At 41.4% G+C, this 26,225-nt stretch overlaps 1 protein-coding gene across 1 annotated transcript in view; it reads right to left on the reverse strand.

Moving 5' to 3' along the window:
- The window catches only part of LOC140351528 (protocadherin-15-like), a 315,578-nt gene that overhangs the window by 272,444 nt on the left and 16,909 nt on the right, over window positions 1-26,225 (reverse strand). Inside the window, exon 2 of the mRNA XM_072437379.1 lies at window positions 9,373-9,494. Coding sequence (XP_072293480.1) covers window positions 9,373-9,466 — 94 coding nt within the window. The 5' untranslated portion in view covers window positions 9,467-9,494. The remainder of the gene's footprint in view (window positions 1-9,372; window positions 9,495-26,225) is intronic.

Below are 26,225 nucleotides of genomic sequence, written 5' to 3' on the forward strand. Positions count from 1 at the left end.
CTTGTGCCAATTTAACCGGACCGGAGTGCTGCTCGATGGGACGCTGCGTGGTCCGGAGGGCGGGAGAACGGAGCACACACTAAGGTCAGCTCAGGCTCATCTTATGTGTGGATCTCGTGTTGTGCCGTCAGTCAGTGCCAGTTTTACGCAGACTGGGACGAGGATTTGGGGTGAATGTGATGCGACATTGAGGATTCAATGTCGCATCACTCAAAACATTGAGTTTTCCAAATAGACGTTCTAAAATGAGCACATTCAAGTGAGCAGGTCCAGTCTGGCCCAGACCGTGCAGCGCATTATATCAAGTACTGGAATATTCTGTCAATTGAAACCACAAAGATATCAGGAAATGACAATAATAAATACATAAATAAAGTAGTTATTTAGTATTAGTATGTTGAGACTTTGCAATGTCACTATAGTAACCAACTTAGTCACATCACGTGGCATCAAAACAAACCTCTCAATTCTGATAACACTTTCCTCCTACATTAGAGTCTGATTACAGCACAGTACCAGATTAGTACTCGCTGCCCTGCCCCCACACCAACGGCACATCTGGCCTTATCAGACAATCCCTAAACAAGGCAATGCATTGTGGGTCGTCTGCGTGAATGTGGACATGCAGAGAGGACATTAGAGTCATAGACAGTGTCAGAGGAAAGTCAGGCTGAAGTCACATGTCCAAGTTGTGGCTCAGAGGAAAGTGTAATCCACACTCAACAGTCCACGGCCATGATAACTGCAGCCGGCCGCTGGATTTGCCGATGAAAGGATTGAGAATGCGCTGGACTCTGCATCTGTGCAGTGGAGCGCCGGATTAAAGTTTTTATTACCATTTATTTAACTGCTCAATGTAATGGAGGCGGACAAGGAAGAAGAACATGGGTGGGATTGAAGGAAACAAGAGATTTGTGTAATGGGAAATAATAGTCAACATTTATTTATTTGTAGAATCATGACTACTCTGAGTGTGTATTTAATTTTGCTCTTATACAACTAGGCTAAAATGTCATGTTCCAAAAATATAATATACAGTAAATTAGAGACCCAAATAAATTCTTGGTCAAGACATGCCCTGTTCAGCGATTGGTCACCAGGGGTGAGCCGTGGTGCTGGAAGAGATCTGAAGAACCTTCATGATCTGACAAACTAACCTCTAAAGCAAGAGCCATGGGAGTTCACACAATAACACTGCAAACAGAAGCAGTTCACTATTTACTTCGATGTAAATCTAATTTAAAATTACCATAAAAATAAAAAGAACTGATGCAGAGTGTTGGTATTATTCAATTTGTTTATTCAAAAAGTGTAGTTATGAGGAGAAAAAAAGCAAGGACAGCTTTCCTCCACATGTAATAATATGTTTCCATGTTATCCAATTGAATGTTGATTCTTCTGGTCAAGGCCAAGTGATTATAAGGATGAGGTATATTTGAGCAATCCCCACTGAGGGAAATTCATGACCCGATGCTGCCGGGGGCAACTCTGCTGCTTTACAGCCCAAACATGAGGCGAACATGAAAACACAAACCTGTTACCTTCTTGCTGTGAAGTCTGAGAGCTTGTCAATCATCTTACTGACAGCACCACTATCACCGCTCATTAACATTTAAATGTACTGATTAAATTAAAGACCAAATTAAAATCTAATGAGTGAGGGCTGATTACCGCATCAAGAAGCAGAACAACAGGTTTTATTGTGAGGCGAGATTGAACGGTAAAAAACACGCGTGATCAATTCAAATGAATCACTGCGAGTGCATCATAGCAGCTACGTTCTTAGCAATTTGAAGCTAACATAAAAGTAATAGGCTATAAAAGTTGGCTCTTCCTCTCTTCAGCTGTAGAGTAATGGATGTGTCGGTAAATACCTAGTGATATCATCTGCAGTGAAATAAATCAGCGCTCAGACAGCAGGAGGGGCGGGCACACAGATATGTTAGCGCCAAATCAATGGTGTAGTTAATCACGGGGAATTAGTCACATAAGCCAGGTCCAAGTAGGTTACAATCAGGGCTTAACATAAACGCTAGCCAACAGGTCAAATGGGCAGTATGTGGGGAGAGTTTAGCTACCCTTACCCTGTATTTCATTTCAAATGTGTACTCTGAAAACAACTTTTTGCTTAAGAAATACATAAATACAGTATAGAAAATAGTATAATATATGTATAAATGTATAATGTGCATTTTAAATTCCACAAACCCTTACCTAAGCAGCCAGAGTAAACTACTGAAAGGTGCTGTAAGCATTAAAATTAATTAAAATAAAATAATCCAAGACGAGCCGGTGACACCTCCATGCCACTTTACAGCTCAAGTCTGAGATGACCAAGCTCACATTAAGGCATGTTTTTAAAGATCAGTTTTTTTTGCAATAAGAACATTATCATTTCTTGTAAGATGTGTGCGTTTAATGCCACACATGCCGAGAATTCTAGAGAAAACACTAACATCTCCATAAAGATGAGCAGGTGGCCAACAGTCCACTAGAAAAGTCATCACCATCATCAACTTGTATGTTTTTTTTAGCTCTGGACTACGAGACCATAATACAAAGACAAGCCACCCCTTTGACACCTTTAATATGATTTTCAACAAACAGCTGTGCCAGTGTCTCTGCAGATCAGACCGGTACCGTGTGGCACTGAGTTTGTCTTTCATCAGGTTTATGATAATAATGTTCTCACAGTCGTTATGTCTAGAGATGAATCAGTGCATCAAACAGTGTGAGGCTGCATGAAACGTCCTGATTCCTGCTGACACAAACAGTTAACTTGCACTTTCCCATCTTGGTCTTTTCAATCAAATCCAGAATTAAGCCGTCATACGCCACATTGAGTTTCTGTATGCTCGCTCTTTTGTATTTTGACCACAGGTGTTCTGAATATAACGCAGTACAGTATACTTTAAAAAGTGTCTTTTTCACTTTAACTGTATAGGCACCAAACCTGCACATGAGCATGTTCAGTAATAAAATGCCCCAAATATTTATATTTGTAACATACAGCCAGATCATACCCACATAATACAAATTGAGGATATTTTACACACTTATTTTATTTGTATTTATTAATACAGGAAAAACACTGACACTAATGACACTTTTATTGGCATTGTATTTTATATCCAAATCCACACCATACTTGGAGCAGATGTTGAGAAGACTTTCTGTACCCGTTAATACAGTCTGTTGTAGACCACTCATATACAGACAAAATGAGACCCTAAGACCCACTATTGCCCCATTTCACCTGCTGAACATTCCACTTGGCCAACATTCTCAATTCATTCTGAGGCACTCCTCTCATACTTTTGTGAAACAGTTTACAATAATTGCCACGATAAAATGCTTTGGATGGATCAATGAAACACATTAGAAATGATTCTTTTTTGTTTTTATAATTTCTAATGATTTATTTTGAAGCAAATATGCATACATTTGTACTGTATTTGGATTTAAAACCAAACTGGTTGTCTGAGGAGTGGATCAGATCTTGTATTCTACCCAATAATATTCTTTCCAAGACTTTGGACATAATACGTGCCAGTGCTATGTGCCTATAACTGTCGAGACTTCCCATTCTACCAGCTTTATCCTTTACAACTGGGACAAGAGTGATGGACAGGAGAGTGTCAGGGAGCCACTAGACAAGAAAATGGCCGGGAGAGGAGACAGTCTTAAGCCGGCATGTATCAGGTGCTCAGCATCAATACCATCAGCCCCACTGGTCTTATTAAGAAGAAACATTTGATTGATTGATACACCTCAGGGGCAGTTACAGCTATACATATTTTTTTTTACCAATTATGTCTACATTACCAACATCACTAGTAAGAATACAATGAATAAGACTTCTATATTGCCGTCTCTAGAGTTCTACTATGTTCTCCAATCAGTAATGCCATCTACAGTGCAGGACAGGGGTGCCTTATTACTGCTGAGGGCACGCACTTCTTCCCAAAAACCCATAACTTTGTAACATAAAAGTTTACTGGCCGAGGAATTTTATTTATCTTATTTATCTTATTTTATTTTATCTTATTTTATCTATTTGATTTACTTTATTTTATTTATGTTATTTAATCTATTTAATTAATCTATTAATTTATTCTTTCTTTGCATGAGTCAGTTTGTTTTATTTACATTTTTGTGTCTTTATGTTTAAAAAAATAAATGGTAAAAAGTAAAAATAAATAAACCTAATGGCATATTTGAATCCGACATGTGTGAGCTTTTTATTTTCAAAGAGTAAACCATGCATATTTAAATACAAATCTTGTTATGATCTCACCAACAGTAAGGGAAAAAAACAACAACATTTATTTATTTATTACTTTTACTACAGCAAATCTGATTTCTAAGACCAGATGAAATGTGTGCAGTACAGTCTGTGAACTTCACACATAAATATTGCATCACATGACCCAAGTCATACGTTGCAAATGCTGGGTTCAAGTCGTTGCTACAGGCACTAAGAACTTAATGCAAGTAATCATTTTCATAATACATAATTCAGTATGTTAAATTCACAATTCTATTCCTGGTGCCTTGTATAATTGTCTCAGGTCATATCGGGAATAAAGAACATCCGAAAGTGTTCATCATCTTGCAGCCGGGCTTCAATGATAAAGTCCTTCTGAAATGAATATAACAGTAATATAATGTCGCAGTCGTGGTGATAGAGGGAGGAAAAAGAGGACATTAAAGGATGACACAGAGTAGTGGGTATAAATCATGTGAAATTAATGTGGCCAAAAGGTTCTGAGGACAGGCTGGGAACAGGTACAAAGGAGGGCAAAAGGAGCACGCTCCCAGACACTGCTGATTAGGTGTAATAAGTGCGGCAGATGAAGAACGACTTTTCCTCTCTTGAAGTAAGACGTGGTTTTGAAACAATTTATAATGATTAGGTAGTGCACTTTGTAACTTTTCTGTTTCTGAGGATGCAATTTGCTGTGATTGAAATGCAGTTTGATAAAAAAAAAAAAAAACAGTTTTGCAGATGTTTTTTTGTTGGGGAAAAACAGCATATTTAAATGTAGAAAAGGTTACAGGCTCCATTTTTATTTTTGTTGTTTTGTTTTGGTGTTTGCTTTTGTTTTATGTAAAAAAAATAACATGTTACAGTGTAAGAATTGATCAAATTACCTTTAGAATTGAAACCACAATTCGTTTTGTGTCATGTTCTCCAAACTGTGTGTACAAAAAACACTAACTCTGTAATTTTAGACTTCTACAAACACATGGATGGGATTCTTGTATTAGTTTAGTAGGTCATTTTTACATTTTTCAAGTGCCTCCTGGACGTTTTATGTGAAATTGCAAATCAACTCAACAGCATCGATCAACACTGAGCTGGAAGAAAAAAAATCCCCAAACCAAACCAAACTTTCTCTACACAGTGAAATATAACTATAAAGACATGTATAGCTCCTGTGGAAGACAACGAGAGAATGAATACTTTTTGTTCTCCTTTAGCGAATCAATAAGGTCACGCGCCTGGAGATGATTTTGCCTTTGAATTCAATTTCCATGGATCGCTTCAAAGATAAACTGTTTCATGGCGTAGGTGGATCAAGTATTTGCCCACCAATTGGAAGGTTTGCGGTTTCAACCTCCCGTGAGTGCAAACTGCTGTAATAATAATAAGCACATGGTCATGGTTTCAGAAAGAGAAACCAAAGGATTTTGTTTTTAATAGTGAAATTGTCATTCAAAATACTTGACAGTACATTGACACTAATTACTATAGCCACAGCTGCCCTGGGGTAGATTGGCAGCCATGCTTTTATCAACCACCGGTCACAATGTTTGAACCAATGACGCTCGAAATGGTGGGCGGCAATCAATGAAATAATTAGCAACAGAGTCACAACTAACGATCAATTTACTAGTCGATACGTTAGCGAGTTCTTTTTTGATCATTTCTATTGTACATTGAGACATTGTATAATACATTATTGATAAGACATCATCAAATAAAAGTTGAATAACAGCGACTGAGGGTTTTTAGATTGTGGATATTTACGAATAATAGTGTATTGTTGCATTGATTTAATAATGTCTGTGTCTTTTTGTATGTTTTAAAGTCTGTATAGTCCAAATAACAATTGCCATGATCAAAATATTACTGATGAGTTGTTGTAATTAGTTAACCATAAGGACTAGCCAGTAGGATTAACCAATGAATCGTTGCAGCCTTAATTCTAACCAGTGTTTCCTCATCGTGACAGAGACTAAAGCCATCGATTTTAGAATGATCTGAGTAAATACAGAAATGGACAGTGCAACTCCCATAATGCAGGTTGCCAGCTGAATGACCATGTATTTATTATATACTATACAGGATGTTAAATGGACTGGTAAAATCAATGCAGCTTTCACAAACAATTTTGGCATCAGTTTTTCATTTCAGCCTGAAAGACAAGCAAATCATCTGGCAGCGCCCGGGGCCAACAGTCCAGTCTGTACAGGTGGAGAGAGCTCCGGCCAAAACCATCCTGGAAGGTCCCATAAAGTAAAGGTACTGTATGAATGCCTTGTACACAAAGAAGTGGATTAGCACCTAGTCTGCAAAGTATTCATATAAAAGAAAAAAGAAAGAAAAAGAAGATTGGGTTATATTCATTTATGAGGAGATTACAATGGAAAAAATACTGGAAATATTTAAGTCATATAATTGCCACTGCAAACAACAACATCTGTCTCTTCTCGCTGTAGTTTAGTTATTTCTTAAAATTCTAGGGGCTCTTTAATAATCTTGCAGCTAATATTCTAGTTTTCTCTCTATGAAATGTGTTTAAAAGCAGAAAAGCAAAACAATATTGTCCCTTTGGTTATAAAATTCCACAGAATGCCATCAAATATTTATCTAGCGTGGAACATGGTGGTGCAGCGTTTAGTGTGCTCGCCTCACAGCAAGAAGGTCCTGGGCTCAAGTCCCGGGCGGCGTGGGGCCTTTCTGTGTGGAGGTTACATGCTCTTCTAGTGTCTGTAAAGGTTTCTTCCGGGTGCTCAGTTTTCCATTACCACTAAAACTATGCACAACAGGCTCTGGGGCCAACACTCCCCATGAAAGAGAGATTCTACATCTCAGTGTGACTTTCCTGGTTAAAAAGGTCAATACATAAATAAATAAATCTGCATGGAGAATGTGTATCTTTTTAGTTCCATGGAATCATGCAGGTGACTTTCCACCTCCAGAAAGTTACGTGCTGTGCCTTTAAAATGTAGTTAAATTTAAAAACTGTAGTATTAAAACATACATTTCAAATATTGCAATTGTCGGAAAAACAGCCCTAATTTTTTTTTTACTTCTGTTGCAAATGTATTTTCTTATCCGTCAGTTCATTTCCAATGGTTCTATACATGGCCCTTTGACTACAGAATTTACCGTACATGACATGATTTGAAAGATGGGTAATTACATCACTTGGCCTCCTCACTCTATAGATAATGATCGGTTTAGAACAACTCCAGCCACCTTCGGCACCAGTCGTCTCAGCTCTGATAGGCTGAGAGCCACTGGAGCACAAAGCGTTAGCTCCCCCTCCATTACACTCATTGTGATGTGGCTGACGCGCTGCCACTCACTCAGCAGAACACAACACGGATCTGCATCTCTCAGGGACCCGGATTAAGACATCACTCAAAGACAAACCTTAACCTTCAAATATTCTGTCTTCTTCAAATTAGACAACTATGCATAACATTTTAAAGCACAATTTTAAAGATGATTTATGTTTTATTCCGTTCACCTTCAACTAGCTATAAAGAGCTGTCAATCATAACTGAATATTCCCCGAGCCAATGCGATATTGTTTGAACTGCAACAAGGTCCCATATTAGCTGACAGTAAATATTGTGAAGAATCTACGTATTCTACATTTGCAGAACCTTTTGGATTCTACTTTGAACACAACTATGCAAATTTGAGGAAACTTGCATATTGCATATTTGCTCAAATAAATCATCTCTGTGGAGAAAACTTTAAGTAAACAGAGCTGTTTTTCCGACCTGTCAAAGCCTAGTTTAAGATTCTTGTTTTGGTTTGTTTGTAAATTATACAAAAAATACTATGAGGCATTCATTTTTCAGGAAGTAGATGACTTAAGCAGTCTTTATTGCGGCGTATAGTTTAAACTGGAAAATACACACTTGACCTAAGAATTAAATATTTACACATCCCGCAGGGAAAACTTTGCAGTGGCTGGATGGAGACATTAGCTTTAGGCAATGTCAAAACCTTATTGTGAGAAAACGGTTAATAATGTATATCAAAGGTCAAAGTACTGTTCATTAGATGTAGCATAAACACTGTGTGGAAACTGTTAAGGTTAATAATTCCTGGTGAGGCATTCGCTTCCTACTTGTCTCAGTGGAAATGTTAGAGCTTTGCCTGGAATGTTCCACAGTATAAAATTCAACCAAGGCAAGTTAATCAAACATTACAATTATCATCATTTAATTTGATAATAATAACTTTCTGAACTCCACACTGACTCCAGAGTATGCCATGTGCTCAGAAAAGAGGCGTTATGATGGAGACAGAGCAGCAATTCATCCAAAATGTTTCAAAAAACATGTAAAATGTCTGTTTATAATGAAAGCATATTGTTTTTGTCAATAAACTATGAAGATGTTCCTATCTCTGTAGTTTGAATGCAGGCAAATATAGTACAAATATATAAATTAAATGATAAACTGAAATAATATACACATCAAGACTACTTGGCAGTTATTTTGTTCTACTAAAAGTTAGCATTAGCTAGCTAACGACTCCATTTGTTTTATTAATGTCGTTGTGAACTTTTGAACTTTGTGTGAACATTTAGTACAAACAAAAATGAGATATATATCTGGGAAAAGTTTGATAACCACACAACAGAACATACTGGCAGAACACCTGATCTTAAAGGGCATATGACAGGTTTTTACCATTTTGACTTTGACTTTATTTGGTGTATTTATCCCTGTTTTACATATAAATTATAGTTTTAAACCAGTCGAGTTGGTATTTGTCGTGAAAATATTGAAATATCTGTAGAAAATGAAAGGAAGTGACATCACATCGCATTCCAGTCAAAGATTATGCATCATTTACACAAGAGAGTCATTAATGTGTTTCTTTAACAGTCACTTTCATATATATTTAGTTGTCAAATTCAAAACAATTGTGACATTAGATGAGTTTTTGCCCAGTGTTTGCTGGGTAATTTCCTAGTGTGATTTTTTTTTTTTTCTTCAAAATATATTTATCTTAACTGCATTTTAGTTCAATGAATCGTCCAACCTGTCATCGGCTCTTTAAACCTAATCCTCCTAAAATGATAAAATAATGATGGTGCCGGGCAGAGCGCCTCTTACCGCCGTTCGGTTCCTGGCCCCAGCTGTGGGAGAGCAAAGAAAGGAGTGCCATTCCGGTCCCCAGCCACGAGATGAGCCACCTCCCTCGCCGCATCTTCTGTCAAGCCTTATTGCCTGCCCACCTGGACACAAACACAAGAGGAGGTGTCACTCGTGTGCTGCCCCTGTACGCACAGCTGGGACCAACATACACAGAAAACACAGAGCGCAACTACACAAACACAGAAAACACAGAGCGCAACTACACAAACACAGGAAACACAGAGCGCAACTACACAAACACAGGAAACACAGAGGGCAACTACACAAACACAGGAAACACAGAGCGCAACTACACAAACACAGAAAACACAGAGGGCAACTACACAAACACAGAAAACACAGAGCGCAACTACACAAACACAGGAAACACAGAGCGCAACTACACAAACACAGGAAACACAGAGGGCAACTACACAAACACAGGAAACACAGAGCGCAACTACACAAACACAGAAAACACAGAGGGCAACTACACAAACACAGGAAACACAGAGCGCAACTACACAAACACAGGAAACACAGAGGGCAACTACACAAACACAGAAAACACAGAGCGCAACTACACAAACACAGGAAACACAGAGCGCAACTACACAAACACAGGAAACACAGAGGGCAACTACACAAACACAGAAAACACAGAGCGCAACTACACAAACACAGGAAACACAGAGCGCAACTACACAAACACAGGAAACACAGAGGGCAACTACACAAACACAGGAAACACAGAGCGCAACTACACAAACACAGAAAACACAGAGGGCAACTACACAAACACAGAAAACACAGAGCGCAACTACACAAACACAGGAAACACAGAGCGCAACTACACAAACACAGAAAACACAGAGGGCAACTACACAAACACAGAAAACACAGAGCGCAACTACACAAACACAGGAAACACAGAGCGCAACTACACAAACACAGAAAACACAGAGGGCAACTACACAAACACAGAAAACACAGAGCGCAACTACACAAACACAGGAAACACAGAGCGCAACTACACAAACACAGGAAACACAGAGCGCAACTACACAAACACAGGAAACACAGAGCGCAACTACACAAACACAGGAAACACAGAGCGCAACTACACAAACACAGGAAACACAGAGCGCAACTACACAAACACAGGAAACACAGAGCGCAACTACACAAACACAGGAAACACAGAGCGCAACTACACAAACACAGGAAACACAGAGCGCAACTACACAAACACAGGAAACACAGAGCGCAACTACACAAACACAGGAAACACAGAGCGCAACTACACAAACACAGGAAACACAGAGGGCAACTACACAAACACAGAAAACACAGAGGGCAACTACACAAACACAGAAAACACAGAGCGCAACTACACAAACACAGGAAACACAGAGCGCAACTACACAAACACAGGAAACACAGAGCGCAACTACACAAACACAGGAAACACAGAGCGCAACTACACAAACACAGGAAACACAGAGCGCAACTACACAAACGCCATCTCAGACATACAAAGAACTTTCGGAAACTTTAGAAATGAGCACATATTATATTTGTTACTTTTTTTCCCCGGTGCGATCGAGACGTGCAACGCAAGCTCTTCCATTTCCCACAAAACTATAAAACTCATTGATTCATTCACTTTCAATTGTCTCCCCAATTTGTTCTTTCAGTAGTTGCTGAGGGCAGAAGGAGGAATACAACAGAGCTGATGTGGACCATGAATGAAACCAGGACAAAAACAGCAAAACTATTTACACTCTCCAGGCTGTTTAGAAGAATCCTCGGATATTATGGATCGTGGAATGTAGTTGAAGCAGGTGATACAGTAACAAACAAACACAATATTTAGCAATTAATGGGTGAATGATGAAAAAGAAGACCTTGTACTTTTATGCAATACTTCATTTAATAATATGCCCAACGTAATTGTAATTAGCAACTCACAAATACAAAATATCCTGTTTTAATATGTATAGAATCTGCTAATCCTGTAGTTTAGACCTCTACAAACTTGTATTAGTTTAACAGTTCAATATTGAATATGTCTTCAAACAATTAAATGTTCCTGGACATGGTTGAAATGTGCACATTGAACAGAATCCAACTATTAAAATATAAATCAGAGATCTAATAGCAATCCAATATTGCCAACATATTTTCTAAGTGTACACACATCAGAATATGAGCTGCAATAAATACATTGCAGGATGAAAGTTGATAATTAATTAGTCAGAGAAGTTACGTGCTTAATAGTCTTATTGTATAAAAACAAATCCCCACAAATTCAAAGAGCTATTTATTATTTACGATATGTCGATATAGTAATCATCCTGACAGACCAGAGATGTGCAGCCCTGCAATAGGCTTAAGTACAAGTCTACAAAACATTGGCGTGTATCAGCAAAATGCAACTGTTAGACTGTAATAACTTTATAATCAGACAGAAGAGAAGACATCTGATCCACTACATCTGACACTATAAAACTCCTATAATTATGTATGAATAGTTGTTGTGTCTTTCATGTTTCTGCTGGTGATTCTCAAACATTTATCGCGCACCACCTCAAAAAAAAATTCAGCCCTCCGAGAACCACCAGGTCTAAACTACAACCAAAACACACAGTTCTAAGTCCAAACTAGATCCAAACCATTCTAAAACTGTACAGCACAAGTCATTCTAAGCTGAGACAAATCAAACGGAAGACAAAGATGACTCTAAACTTGGGTCTCTCAGATGCGGCAGAGATCTCCTCTTGAATATTCTCAAGACAAAATACTTAACTTAAAATATAAAGTAAAACATTTGGACCACACATTTCTCTGATTGATTAATTCATCCGTCAACCACACTTGTTGGCTATCTGAAAGACACAAGCATACATTTTAAGTATTGTAAAAGTATTTGATCTTGATAGGGATGTCAAGTTGAACAGTTTTTTTCAATGGCTTCAGCAGGTTATGTGTTTTTTTGGAACGTACGATATACCACAGCAATGCCCCAATCTGTCCACGTTTACGCCAGACAATCATTATAAACAAACGTGCTGGATGAGCGGTCCGTCACACACGGGGTCCACACTAGTCCGAGATAACTGCGCGAGCTACGGTCAGCGTGAGTACACTTGTAGAGTCTAGACGGGGCAGAGCGAGCGACCACTGAACGCACCGAAGGAGAAGGAGAGAGAAAGAGAGAGAGAGAGAAAGAGGAGGAGACAGCAAGCGCCATATCGTAACCCGACCTGCTCCATCAGCAGAGAAGGAAAGCGCAGGTAATAGTCTGTGAAATCAGGTGTCAGAGCATATGGCCAGGGCCAAAAGACTCCGATGCATCAAAGCTCTCATATGAAAGCATGTCTGACTAAACCACAACCACAATCTGCGGACAATCACTGGTGAAGAGGGTCTGTCTGGTCATGTTGAGCCCTTTGTCTGTGGTTCAGTCTAAAGAGTAAAACTACAATCAACTCGGCTGGTGTAATCCCTCATTCATCAGATTCAAATGCAGCCATCGGGACACTATTGTATTTGTAGGCTAAAAGGAAAGGCGCTTGTAGGTCGTCAGTGTTGGTGGTGATGGAGGGAAAGAGATTGAGAGTTTGTGGAGGCTTTTGTTTCTGTTGCAGTGATGGAGTGGCTTGAAGAGCAGGGAGATGGAGGGCAGAGAGAAGGCATTAGCTAATCGCATTGTGAGGTGATTATTGAAAAAGGAACGGCATCACTTCAGAACTATGTATCTGGGTCTCAAAACTCCTACTTACTGAATACATGGAAGTTTTGCTCTTGAACACAAAGTCATATTGAAAAAAGAACTATCATTTTAAAAGAAATATCCTTGTGAAATGAAAAATTGTTATCAAGTTTCTTTAATATTGAAACAGATTCGCGACAATGGCTTCTGTTTCCTTTATCACATCTGTCCAACTCACCCTGAGCCATTATTCTCTGTTTGCGCTAGACACGTTTCCTGGAGAGTTGGCTGTAAAATATACAACCAAACTCCTTTTTTTGAATAAAATAGAAAATTGAATTAGGATGACTGGCTGGGCAGCTGTTCTCCCCATAGTCCAATATTACACATCTTATACTTGGCGACAGGAGACTAGCAGGAGGTAGCCATGTTTTCCACTTTTAGAGCACCACAACAAGTGGGATTTCACACTGCGTCCCTATTCTCCGTCTGCCGTCTCATCTCCGAGACTCCCACTGCTGTCGCCTTTTGAAGCAGATTTGATTCCCCCGTATTCATACATCTATCTTTCTTAAGAGGCTGTGAGTAAGAGCACTTTGATGCCTTTCACATGTGGAATCTTGGACCGGGCCAACCTGCCACCCTCAACAGAAGTCTTTTTATTTATGTTTTTTATCTCGGTTTGTTCTTTTGGTTGGGAACGTTTCATCATTAATTTGATTCATATAATGCTTTTTTAAAAATACTGCATGGGGGGGAGGCACAAATCATCACTTCAGTTCACCACACAGAAGTAATCAGACTTTAGATCGTCTTGCCACGGAGGAAAAAAAGACGTTCTAATACTTTTCTTGGGCCGCCATTAGCTTTGATTACAGCACATGGCACAGTTTCAATACGCTTCTACGATGAAGACATTATTTATTGCCTTCCAGTTTTCATTTTTATCCAAGTTCTTGTATTGATGCTGAGAGAGTGACCACTGCACACAGAGAGTGACCACTGCACAAAGAGAGTGACTACTGCACACAGAGAGTGACCACTGCACAAAGAGAGTGACTACTGCACACAGAGAGTGACCACTGCACAAAGAGAGTGACCACTGCACACAGAGAGGGACCACTGCACACAGAGAGGGACCACTGCACACAGAGAGGGACCACTGCACACAGAGAGTGACCACTGCACACAGAGAGTGACCACTGCACAAAGAGAGTGACTACTGCACACAGAGAGTGACCACTGCACACAGAGAGGGACCACTGCACACAGAGAGTGACCACTGCACACAGAGAGGGACCACTGCACACAGAGAGGGACCACTGCACACAGAGAGTGACCACTGCACACAGAGAGTGACCACTGCACAAAGAGAGTGACTACTGCACACAGAGAGTGACCACTGCACACAGAGAGGGACCACTGCACACAGAGAGTGACCACTGCACACAGAGAGTGACCACTGCACACAGAGAGGGACCACTGCACACAGAGAGTGACCACTGCACACAGCCTTCTCCAGCTCGTCCCAAACACTCTCACTGGGGTTCAGATCTGTAATACATTAGTTTACGCTTCTCCTTAAATCTTTTCTCTGCTCGATGCCGATGATTTGACTCTTCTGAAACACACTGGCATCTTTCCATGACCATGGGATTTGTCTTTCCACATGGTTGTTTCAGAAATGAGAAGCCGCTCGATGCATAGTCGGGTTTAAATACCGTGTTCCAGTTGACAAATCAGCACTTATCCAGTAGGAGGCTCAGACATATTTGCTTAATTGAATCCAGGTGGAAACTCTTTTTTTGGTCAGTGACATGAGTTGTCATGGTAATCCGAGCATGCCAAAACTTAGTACATAGGCTTTATATAAGCTCTGTATTTTATTATCCCATTTTTGTCAAGGAAACAGATGTTAAATCCTATTCCGCTTGCATATTTTATTATTTGAGAATACTTGGAAACAACACTTAAATACAGCCTATTTACAATCCATTTTGTTTCTTACCGAACAAATAAGTGGTAAAAACAAAACATTTATCACAACTCTCTAGCTTCAATATTGGTCATCTCTTCCTCTTTTCTAATGATTTGATGCAATCCTTCAGCATCTATTTCTAGCTTAAACAGACGGATAGGTTGAAATATGTTGGAGTGCATTTGCCGGTACAGAGTTGTGCTTTGTTGAAGGGCAAAGAGAAGTCGATGTAAGAGAGGAAATCAAAACCATAATGCAGGAGGAGGACAAGTGAGCCTGGCCAGTGTTTGAGGCTTGTCTGAGGAGAGGGGAATGAAGCAATCACGGTTATAGATTACATACCAGGCCAAGTTACATTTTTTTCCATCCATTGAGTGAAGCAGCTTTGAGCTCCCAAGGAAAAAAATAAAAGCGGCTGTCTTCCTCTGCCCGTGTAGTTTCGATTGGCTCTCAACCCACAGCAAGTTCCCTCTCCACCTCGTGCAGTCTCGCTTTGAAGTTGACAGACTTCTGTGCCAGTCGTCACAGAAAAGACAGATAACGTCCATTGTTGCGCCTTCCAAGGAGAAAGATGAACAGCAATCGTATTCTATATATCTTTAGTTCTGTCCACCTAATGTCTTAATCTAAATAAATGTGAAGGATGTTGTTATTGACATACAAATCAGTATCTTCTGTTCGGTCTATCGAGTTACTAAGAACAATTTCTAAACATTCCAGTCAAAATCTTGTTACATGCTAAATGTTTTATATGCAAGAAATGTTTCAATGATGGAGTCAAAGGTGAAATCCCAATTTCTTATGACAGCGGCTACAATTAACACTATATATTACTTCTTTGTGTCTTCTTTTAACACAAAATAAGCATCTTAATTTAGTTTGGGAGACTTGTATTTAGTGTAACATTCAGATGGCTCTATAAAATTGCTCTACCCAATTTCTTCTATTCTCTGAAGAGGGACAAAGTAAATTGTTATGGCCCCGACTCTTCTGACTCAAACAAACTCTTCCACAAATCCTGATTCTTTACAACAACTTACAATTTACAACTTTCAGATTAGTACAGCAGAAATGACCATCACAGCAAAAAAAAAAAAACATTGTCAAACATTTCACATTTGGCTGTTTTTAAAAAATACTCTATTACCAGGGGGGAAAAGTCAGGCCCAGGGTCTGTAAAGTTATTCAAACCCTAGACATTTCTTTATAGAGTAACCCATGTCTGTGCACTACTCCTGCTGTATTAGAAATCCAACCGCTTCTTCATCACTATTAGCAGACAGGATAGTCTATTCACTTTGGGATTGAAAACCACTCATCTTTCTTATGTCTAAAACTTGGGCGATGCCGAACTTTTAAGATCAAACAAAATCTGATTATGAACACCACCACATGTTTAAACATTCTGCAACAAAGTACTTCATATTCAAAGTGGATAGCTATTTTTCAGCACTCGTTCTCATTACTCAAATAATGCCCTCCCTAATCGTGCGAGGTTATAAAAGTTGCAAAGTCATCATTGGATGTTAGGGAGCAGATTGCTTCTATCCTGGCCCCTCCTCTGAGCAATACATTAACAATTGGCCCCCCATGTCATGTCAGCAGATTGATCCATTGACCAGACAATTAAAAATGCACTATAAATAACGCATGCATCATAAAACGGCAGGGCGTTGCTGGCAGGATTTTGCTCGTTTTTGCTGGAGCGTTAAGTGCCTGGAGAATGTTCAACAATATCTGTGTGCACAATTATACATGATGATTTGTTTACAATGCTGTTGGATTTCAAGTCAATAATAATAATGTTTCAGATATTAAGATTGTGTGACAAAAAATAAACTATGATTCCTTTCAAATGTGTCTTCCAATATTGGTATTACACAGAAAACAATGGAAATGAGCATATGTCGCTAACATGCATTCAATTTTTTTTTTTTATTGATGTTGTGTTTTAATGCCATTCCTTCTCCTCCTGTATTTTTATTTATCCAGGTTGGGAACTGACTATAAATTGCAGTTTTGTATATTACTACTAGCTTTTTTTTCTCCCATACAAAATCTTTTGGATTCTAGCCAATGTATACTGTCATTCTCTCTTTTGTAGGTGTATTACTATAACCATGTGAGCAGGGGTGGACGGTACTGACGAAGAATAAATGTCTCGGCCAATGTTCCTTCTAATAGTTCATGTGTCTGAGCAAACACACAAACTCCCTGAGAGGCACTGCTGGCCTCCTCTACAGCTCCGCCCACACTGGCCCATTTACCCATCAACCCACCAGGACAATCCCAGTCCACCCTTGAATGTCACTCACTGAATCACATCGTATAAATGTTTATGTGTTCAGTTTATTATCACTTCAGGTTGGATTTGAATTGTTTGCTCGGTGCAGATTTCCGTGCGTAGTTTAGAGGGAACAGTGGTCTCTGCAAATTAATCTTAATCTCTCAATCCCTCAAATGAATTGTCCAGCTCTAGATGATGGTATTGTACAATCATTTTTGCCAGCAGAACTTATAACAATACAGGAAAGCCCCTTCTTGCTTGAAAGGATCAGAACTCCAATCAAATCGTTCCAAAAAGAAACAAGACAAAATAAATGTCCAATGTGTCCAGACAAAGCACAGTGCATCATCTTACGGTAAACAGAAAAACTAAAGAAACAGCAGGTTCAGAGTTGCTTCACCTTGGGGCCTTGTTTCAAATGTCCTCCTGTTATAAAAAATCCACATGCGGTTTTATTTTCGAAGCTTAAACTTGAAGGAAATATCTAAGTTCATGTGGGAGTAATGCCCTGCAGCACTCAATTTACAATTTAAAATGCTCACTAAGATTCGAGATATATTTTTGGATGTACCTTTCCCCAGCTACATTGTAACTTATCTGCAGTAAAAAGTGATATGTTGAGTGGTGTTTTGTTCCTATTTTGGGATATTCTTTTGTTGAGGCATTCATCCACTAACTCGGAGGTTGCCAGGTCAATTTAGCGAATTTGAGAATTGTGTTTGTAGTGTAAGAAAAATAACAGTCAAAAGAAAGAAAAAAAAACAAATAGAAACTTCAGGTTAATCTTCCCAACAAAATACAAGTTTCTATAAAATGGTTTAATTTTACAGTCCATTGAAATTTTGTGCAATACCTGAACCTTATTATTATTGTTAATGAGAAAACCCTTGAACGCAGATTTACTGCAAAATCTTCCATAAGCAGCAAAGCAATGTTTTGACTGCCCTTTATGTTTTGTTTGCATTTCCCAGAACACCATGCAACCCGTTACAACAATTACAGTGAGTGCAGTCAATGGTCACAACGCATGCATTATTTAAGAGATAACCAAGACATGCAAGTTGATCTGAGAATCAAACACCTTACATAGTAACCACAGCAACACAATGGCCTTGGTAACCCTTGTGTAATCTAACCTTGCAAGCTGGGTGAAGAGCACTGGCTCAACAACCCTATTTGTATAAAGCTTAAGGATGAGTACATTATGAAGTGGTTGTTTAGCAGGGTATGAATGGGCATTGCAGAGTTATTCAACACATTTGTAGTCAGGAGTAGGGCTGGCAATCTATGGGTGTCTCACGATGCAATTCTATCACAATTAAGAGGTTCAAAGCCGATGCATTGATGCGCATGCTTAATGTTTTACTATACATGTCCCATATAGAATGAGCAAAACTACATGGTGGAGCAAGAGTAATATCATTACTATCATAACTGCAAGTTTGCGGACGACACCACCCACATCGGGCTCATCTCGGACGGGGATGAGTCTGTCTACAGGAGGGAGCTGGACCGGCTGGTGTCCTGATGCAGGTGTCCTAGTGCAGGTGTCCTAGTGCAGGTGTCCTAGTGCAGGTGTCCTGGTGTAATGGGAACAACCTGGAGCAGACTTCCATCTCTGCAGGACCTGTACGTCTCCAGGGCTCTGGGACTTGCAGGTCGGATCACACCCTTCTCACCCTGGACATGGAGCCACTCCCCTCAGGCAGGAGGCCACTCCCCTCAGGCAGGAGGCCACTCCCCTCAGGCAGGAGGCTACAGTCCACCTCCCGCCACAAGAACAGTTTCTTTCCCTCTGCTGTTGGACTCATGAACACTTCTTAAACACTGTCACTTTAACTATAATTTAATCACTCACTCACTGCACTGTTCTTTCTGCACTACATCTGTAAATCTACCTGTATATGTTGTGTACGAAGTAAGCCTATTTTTTTATCTTATAGTACATGTTGTTGTTGTTGTTGTTGTTTTATGGCGGTTGGCATCCGAGTGTTGCATTACCGCCAGACTTTATCATGATGTGTTTTTGTGACTAGAATAGTACATGCCCTATTTGATTCTATATATCTTGTTTTTATTATTGTTCAGTGTTTTATGTTGTATCGAATCACCAAAGCAAGTTCCTATGTACAGTATGTGAATTTTGTTCATTGACAAAGGCAAACCTTTTCTGAAAAGGCAAATGTAGAAGTATGGGGCTTTTCTCTTTCTCTCTATATTGTTAGCTGCCATTTGTATTGTGTTTCTGTGACAGGGATTGTACTGTACATATATGTTTGCGTTAGCGCTTCATGCTATAGAAAGGTAGTACTGCCCCACACACTTCTATTCTCTGCAGCAACGTCACATAAGAGCGCCGATTACAGAAAATCCATACGTGAACAAAGTAAAGCCTCCGACAACTGCTGTGCAGATGGATATTCCTGTGGGTTTCTGTGTGACACTTGACAGTATTCTCCCTCGTGTTCCTCTGTGGCTGCTGTGACTGAGAGGAGGCAGAGGCAGGACACAGAGGGTGAGACAGAGGCAGAGGCGGGACACAGAGGGAGAGACAGAGGCAGAGGCAGGACACAGAGGGAGAGACAGAGGCAGAGGCAGGACACAGAGGGAGAGACAGAGGCAGGACACAGAGGGAGAGACAGAGGCAGGAGACAGAGGAAGGACACAGAGGGAGAGGCAGGACACAGAGGGAGAGACAGAGGCAGAGGCGGGACACAGAGGGAGAGACAGAGGCAGGACACAGAGGGAGAGACAGAGGCAGAGGCAGGACACAGAGGGAGAGACAGAGGCAGGACACAGAGGGAGAGACAGAGGCAGGAGACAGAGGAAGGACACAGAGGGAGAGACAGAGGCAGAGGCAGGACACAGAGGGAGAGACAGAGGCAGAGGCAGGACACAGAGGGAGAGACAGAGGCAGGACACAGAGAGAGAGACAGAGGCAGGACACAGAGGGAGAGACAGAGGCAGGACACAGAGGGAGAGACAGAGGCAGGACACAGAGGGAGAGACAGAGGCAGGAGACAGAGGAAGGACACAGAGGGAGAGACAGAGGCAGAGGCAGGACACAGAGGGAGAGACAGAGGCAGGAGACAGAGGAAGGACACAGAGGGAGAGACAGAGGCAGAGGCAGGACACAGAGGGAGAGACAGAGGCAGAGGCAGGACACAGAGGGAGAGACAGAGGCAGAGGCAGGACACAGAGGGAGAGACAGAGGCAGGACACAGAGGGAGAGACAGAGGCAGAGGCAGGACACAGAGGGAGAGACAGAGGCAGGACACAGAGGGAGAGACAGAGGCAGGACACAGAGGGAGAGACAGAGGCAGGAGACAGAGGAAGGACACAGAGGGAGAGACAGAGGCAGAGGCAGGACACAGAGGGAGAGGCAGAGGCAGGACACAGAGGGAGAGACAGAGGCAGAGGCAGGACACAGAGGGAGAGACAGAGGCAGAGGCAGGACACAGAGGGAGAGACAGAGGCAGGACACACAGGGAGAGGCAGAGGCAGGACACAGAGGGAGGGACAGGACACAGAGGGAGAGACAGAGGCAGGACACAGAGGGAGAGACAGAGGCAGGACACAGAGGGAGAGACAGAGGCAGGAGACAGAGGAAGGACACAGAGGGAGAGACAGAGGCAGAGGCAGGACACAGAGGGGGAGACAGAGGCAGAGGCAGGACACAGAGGGAGAGACAGAGGCAGAGGCAGGACACAGAGGGAGAGACAGAGGCAGAGGCAGGACACAGAGGGAGAGACAGAGGCAGAGGCAGGACACAGAGGGAGAGACAGAGGCAGGACACACAGGGAGAGGCAGAGGCAGGACACAGAGGGAGGGACAGGACACAGAGGGAGAGACAGAGGCAGGACACAGAGGGAGACACAGAGGCAGGACACAGAGGGAGAGACAGAGGCAGGACACAGAGGGAGAGACAGAGGCAGGACACAGAGGGAGAGACAGAGGCAGGACACAGAGGGAGAGACAGAGGCAGGACACAGAGTGAGAGACAGAGGCAGGACACAGAGGGAGAGACAGAGGCAGGACACAGAGGGAGAGACAAAGGCAGGACACAGAGGGAGAGACAGAGGCAGGACACCGAGGGAGAGACAGAGGCAGGACACAGAGAGAGAGACAGAGGCAGGACACAGAGGGAGAGACAGAGGCAGGACACAGAGGGAGAGACAGAGGCAGGACACAGAGGGAGAGACAGAGGCAGGACACAGAGGGAGACAGAGGCAGGAGACAGAGGAAGGACACAGAGGGAGAGACAGAGGCAGAGGCAGGACACAGAGGGAGAGACAGAGGCAGAGGCAGGACACAGAGGGAGAGACAGAGGCAGAGGCAGGACACAGAGGGAGAGACAGAGGCAAAGGCAGGACACAGAGGGAGAGACAGAGGCAGAGGCAGGACACAGAGGGAGAGACAGAGGCAGAGGCAGGACACAGAGGGAGAGACAGAGGCAGAGGCAGGACACAGAGGGAGAGACAGAGGCAGGACACACAGGGAGAGGCAGAGGCAGGACACAGAGGGAGGGACAGGACACAGAGGGAGAGACAGAGGCAGGACACAGAGGGAGAGACAGAGGCAGGACACAGAGGGAGAGACAGAGGCAGGACACAGAGGGAGAGACAGAGGCAGGACACAGAGGGAGAGACAGAGGCAGGACACAGAGGGAGAGACAGAGGCAGGACACAGAGTGAGAGACAGAGGCAGGACACAGAGGGAGAGACAGAGGCAGGACACAGAGGGAGAGACAGAGGCAGGACACAGAGGGAGGGACAGGACACAGAGGGAGAGACAGAGGCAGGACACAGAGGGAGAGACAGAGGCAGGACACAGAGAGAGAGACAGAGGCAGGACACAGAGGGAGAGACAGAGGCAGGACACAGAGGGAGAGACAGAGGCAGGACACAGAGGGAGAGACAGAGGCAGGACACAGAGGGAGAGGCAGGACACAGAGGGAGAGACAGAGGCAGGACACAGAGGGAGAGACAGAGGCAGGACACAGAGGGAGAGACAGAGGTAGGACACAGAGGGAGAGACAGAGGCAGGACACAGAGGGAGAGACAGAGGCAGGACACAGAGGGAGAGACAGAGGCAGGACACAGAGGGAGAGGCAGAGGCAGGACACAGAGGGAGAGACAGAGGCAGGACACAGAGGGAGAGGCAGAGACAGGACACAGAGGGAGAGACAGAGGCAGGACACAGAGGGAGAGACAGAGGCAGGACACAGAGGGAGAGACAGAGGCAGGACACAGAGGGAGAGACACGGGGGAAACAGAGAAAAGCCAGAGCTTCAATCAAGCTGAAAATGTTCATTTTTGACATGTCTGTATTGATTCAGTTTTATTGGGTAATGTATCCAAAAAACCCAATCAAGGAGTGATCCACAGTAACAAAGGCCTGGATAAGACGGCGTGGCTCACATAATTTTACAAAAGTGAAATGGATGAGACTGAACTCCATCCAGGCGGACAAGAGGGCAGGAGGATTCATCAGGAGATCACACTGCAGCCCAGCACAACCACGAGTCATTCTATTGTGGGTTGTTTTGTGATGTGATTAAACTGCAATCCAAAGTACTAAGCAATAATCGTTTGTTTTTTTTAAATGAAAAGATTTGTTATGATTTTTAGATTTCTCTAATATCCATTTGCATATATATCGAAGTATATAAAAGTTTATGTAGGCCAGGAGTGGGCCACATTTTGAAGTCAGTAAGGCTCAAATCAAGTCGATTTTTGAGCTGGCTGTTTATCAGGGTAATACGCCGAACGTTGATCAATAATTACATTTAGAAAAATTAGCACAATATAAAATGTATATTGAAATTAAATCAAATAAATCTAATAAATTAAATCTGGCCTATAATTCTGGTTTGTGGACAGATGCTGCAGGAACCTAATTTGAACATGGCATAACTTTTATTCACGCCTCTTCTCTCCAACAATGCAGAATGTTCTACTTTATTTACTTGCCCACCCCACCGCGATGGCTGTGCTCAGGTCCGTACTCTGGAGCAGCTGTCGGTCTGTGTGAGCGGCAGTGGAAGAACAAAGCTGCGCATGTTTGGACCCTTGACCCAAACATGGCCTGACAACAGAGCAGGGAAATTCAGGTCCAGAACAAATATTAATCTTATCTCCAGCTGCGCTCTTAATATGAACCTATAACATACACACACGCACGCGCTTCTGACTTTTTCTTGTTAGTTTGGTGCTTACGGCCTTGTACATCTGCATATCAGCTATTTTTCTTTTATTTCCCTGATTTTATTTTCACTTAACACAGTTCAACGAAAGCAAAAGTAATGTATTTGATAATGTGCTTTAGATTATTAGACTATTGTGAGATGTCTGTCAAATTTAAGGGCATTTCATTTCATTTTTTCTATAATTGATATAAAATGTTTTGCTTCAAAACAACATTTAGATCATATATATATATATATATATATATATATATATTACCCAAATTTATTAGTAAGTTAACCTGGTTTCTATGGATGGAATGTACGTATATGAAAGTTACAATCATTTATAGTAAGGTCGAGTGCATTGAATACAGAAGGCAAAGCAATCATAATAAAACTTTTTTTCTCTTGATCTACTTCAGCTCTCTTGACTTTGTAAATGAAGTGTTATTATACGATCTACGTTATACTTTCAACGAGTGTCCATTCTCACTGTGTCGTTACAAAAGGGTCAAGATACACTTTACAAATGAAAAGCCATTAATATAGTCTCGGCTTTCAAATTAGATCTTGTATTATACCTTTTTTATACCCCAAGAGTTTTGAAAGGTATAAAAAACCATTGGGATTTGTGGGTAGATGCAGAGGCTAATGGGATGTAGTACAAATTGTGCTGCTGTAACGTTGGAAGTGGGAATAGTCCGATGTGGGCCCACGAGTGCTCTTATGGAGAATGTGCTGAACAGGCATAAATCTGACATGATAAACCCTCTGTGCCTGCTAATGCGATGAACCAAGTGATGGAAAGATATAAGTGAATTTATAAATAGTTAAATGTATCTCACTCTGCAACTTATGAGTCAAAATTACAGAAAATACTACCACTATTACCACTAGTACTTAGGGATATCACGATTAAACGATATTCGCTTAATCGATAATCACAACTATTCAGGTCACAGCATAATAGTAAGAACCAAAATAATCATCTTTATTATTATATAGGAGAGGAAGGATTCTAGCGACTTCTTCTACAATGACTTACTATTCCAACCACTACTACAGCTCTTCCTATAACAACTACTTCTACTACCACTAAGGCTGCATTCACACGTTTCCTTAGTTTAGCCTTGATGTATACTTGTATATTCTGGTCTAGTTCTGATTTAGTCCAGGTTCAGTCCAGGTTTCAAGGGTCAACACATGCGCTCCAAAAGAATTTAGTATGACTTTTTTACACCAATATAGCCTCTGTGCCAGTCCATGGATGTTACTTATTTACTTACAGTAAAAACAAGAAAAAAAAACACAATTTATCTTTTATTCATGGACAAACAAGAGTGACATCTTTAATTTTCTTTCATTCCCATTGTCTAACACAATATCCCTCAACACAAACAGCCTGATGAAAAGTACTTTACATTTAGATTACGATTTTGTTTTGTGATCAGACTAATCATGATCATTGATTTACCCAATAACCTTGACATCCTTAGCCAAAATAGTATGGATACAGGTACTTTTAGCGTCAATATAAAGATTGATCCATCTCTTTACGATCCACCTCTTCCCATGACAAAGTGTGAAGTTGTTGAACCATTAAAGAGAGCAGACTTTCCCTCCAAATCCTCCCATTTGTGACAGAGACACAGTACGAAGAGAGCACGTAATAGTAGTGGCTGGGCTGGCATATTAATAACTCCCACTTAGACAGCTATTACGCCAGCTATTGTACCTGGGCCAAGCCAAAATAATTAGTCTTTAATACATTACCACAACCTGACCCAAATACAGATGGGACTGAAGAGGCTGCGCTCACATTTTACTGGTTAGCTTTGGTGGTGCATGAGATAAACAGACAAACAACACTATCTGCTATTAAGGCTTTCATGCTCAATCATTGGCAAGTTGTTTTGGGACATTGGAGGAAAACAACAAATCTCAACTTCGAAATCAATCTTTGCCTTTTACAGCTCGTTTGAAGGACAGCGCAGTGAGCTTAACAGTTTAATATGCAGCTGACATTTTGGCCAAAGGAAAGTGATGCATATGGTATTGACGAAACAGCAAGGAGGACATCTTGATATGAATAAATAGGGCATGAAAAAGTGGTACACAGATTCAAATTCATATAATCCAGGTGCCCTAACTGTCATAAAATAGACTCACACGTGGAAAAAACAGATTGCAATAAACACGGCACTGGGTCTGTAAACGTGTCCATCCACAAGGACCTCCACTGTGATGCGTGTGTGGTGCTGGCACAGAAAAATGATGATTGTACTGGATGGATACAAAGAAGAGAAGAGCAGAGGGGTTTACGCCTCAGATCTCACCGGACTGTAATGACAAGGCAACACGGAGGCTTAATGGAGACTAACTCTGTGGTGGATTTATTAAATTATTTTCTCTGTATCGCCACAGAATGTACGCAATGCTGAGTGCTGAGTGATGTCATCATCTAAAAAAGATGGGCCATTACTGTGGATATGCTTAAACAGCATTTTGAAATCTTTGCACTCTGGGACCTGGTTTTTAGTGTCATTTACAGGGCCCTGAAACGCCTGCTCTGTGTGGAGATGGTGTTGGTTTCAATACAAGGAATATACTCAATAACACAATGATAATTAAATATAATTTAAGGTTTTAGACAAGAAACATAATA

This window comes from Eucyclogobius newberryi, unplaced genomic scaffold (assembly GCF_026437365.1).
Source record: "Eucyclogobius newberryi isolate DKJ021-1_F unplaced genomic scaffold, fEucNew1.0.hap1 SCAF_8, whole genome shotgun sequence".
In the NCBI taxonomy this organism is placed as follows: domain Eukaryota; kingdom Metazoa; phylum Chordata; class Actinopteri; order Gobiiformes; family Gobiidae; genus Eucyclogobius; species Eucyclogobius newberryi.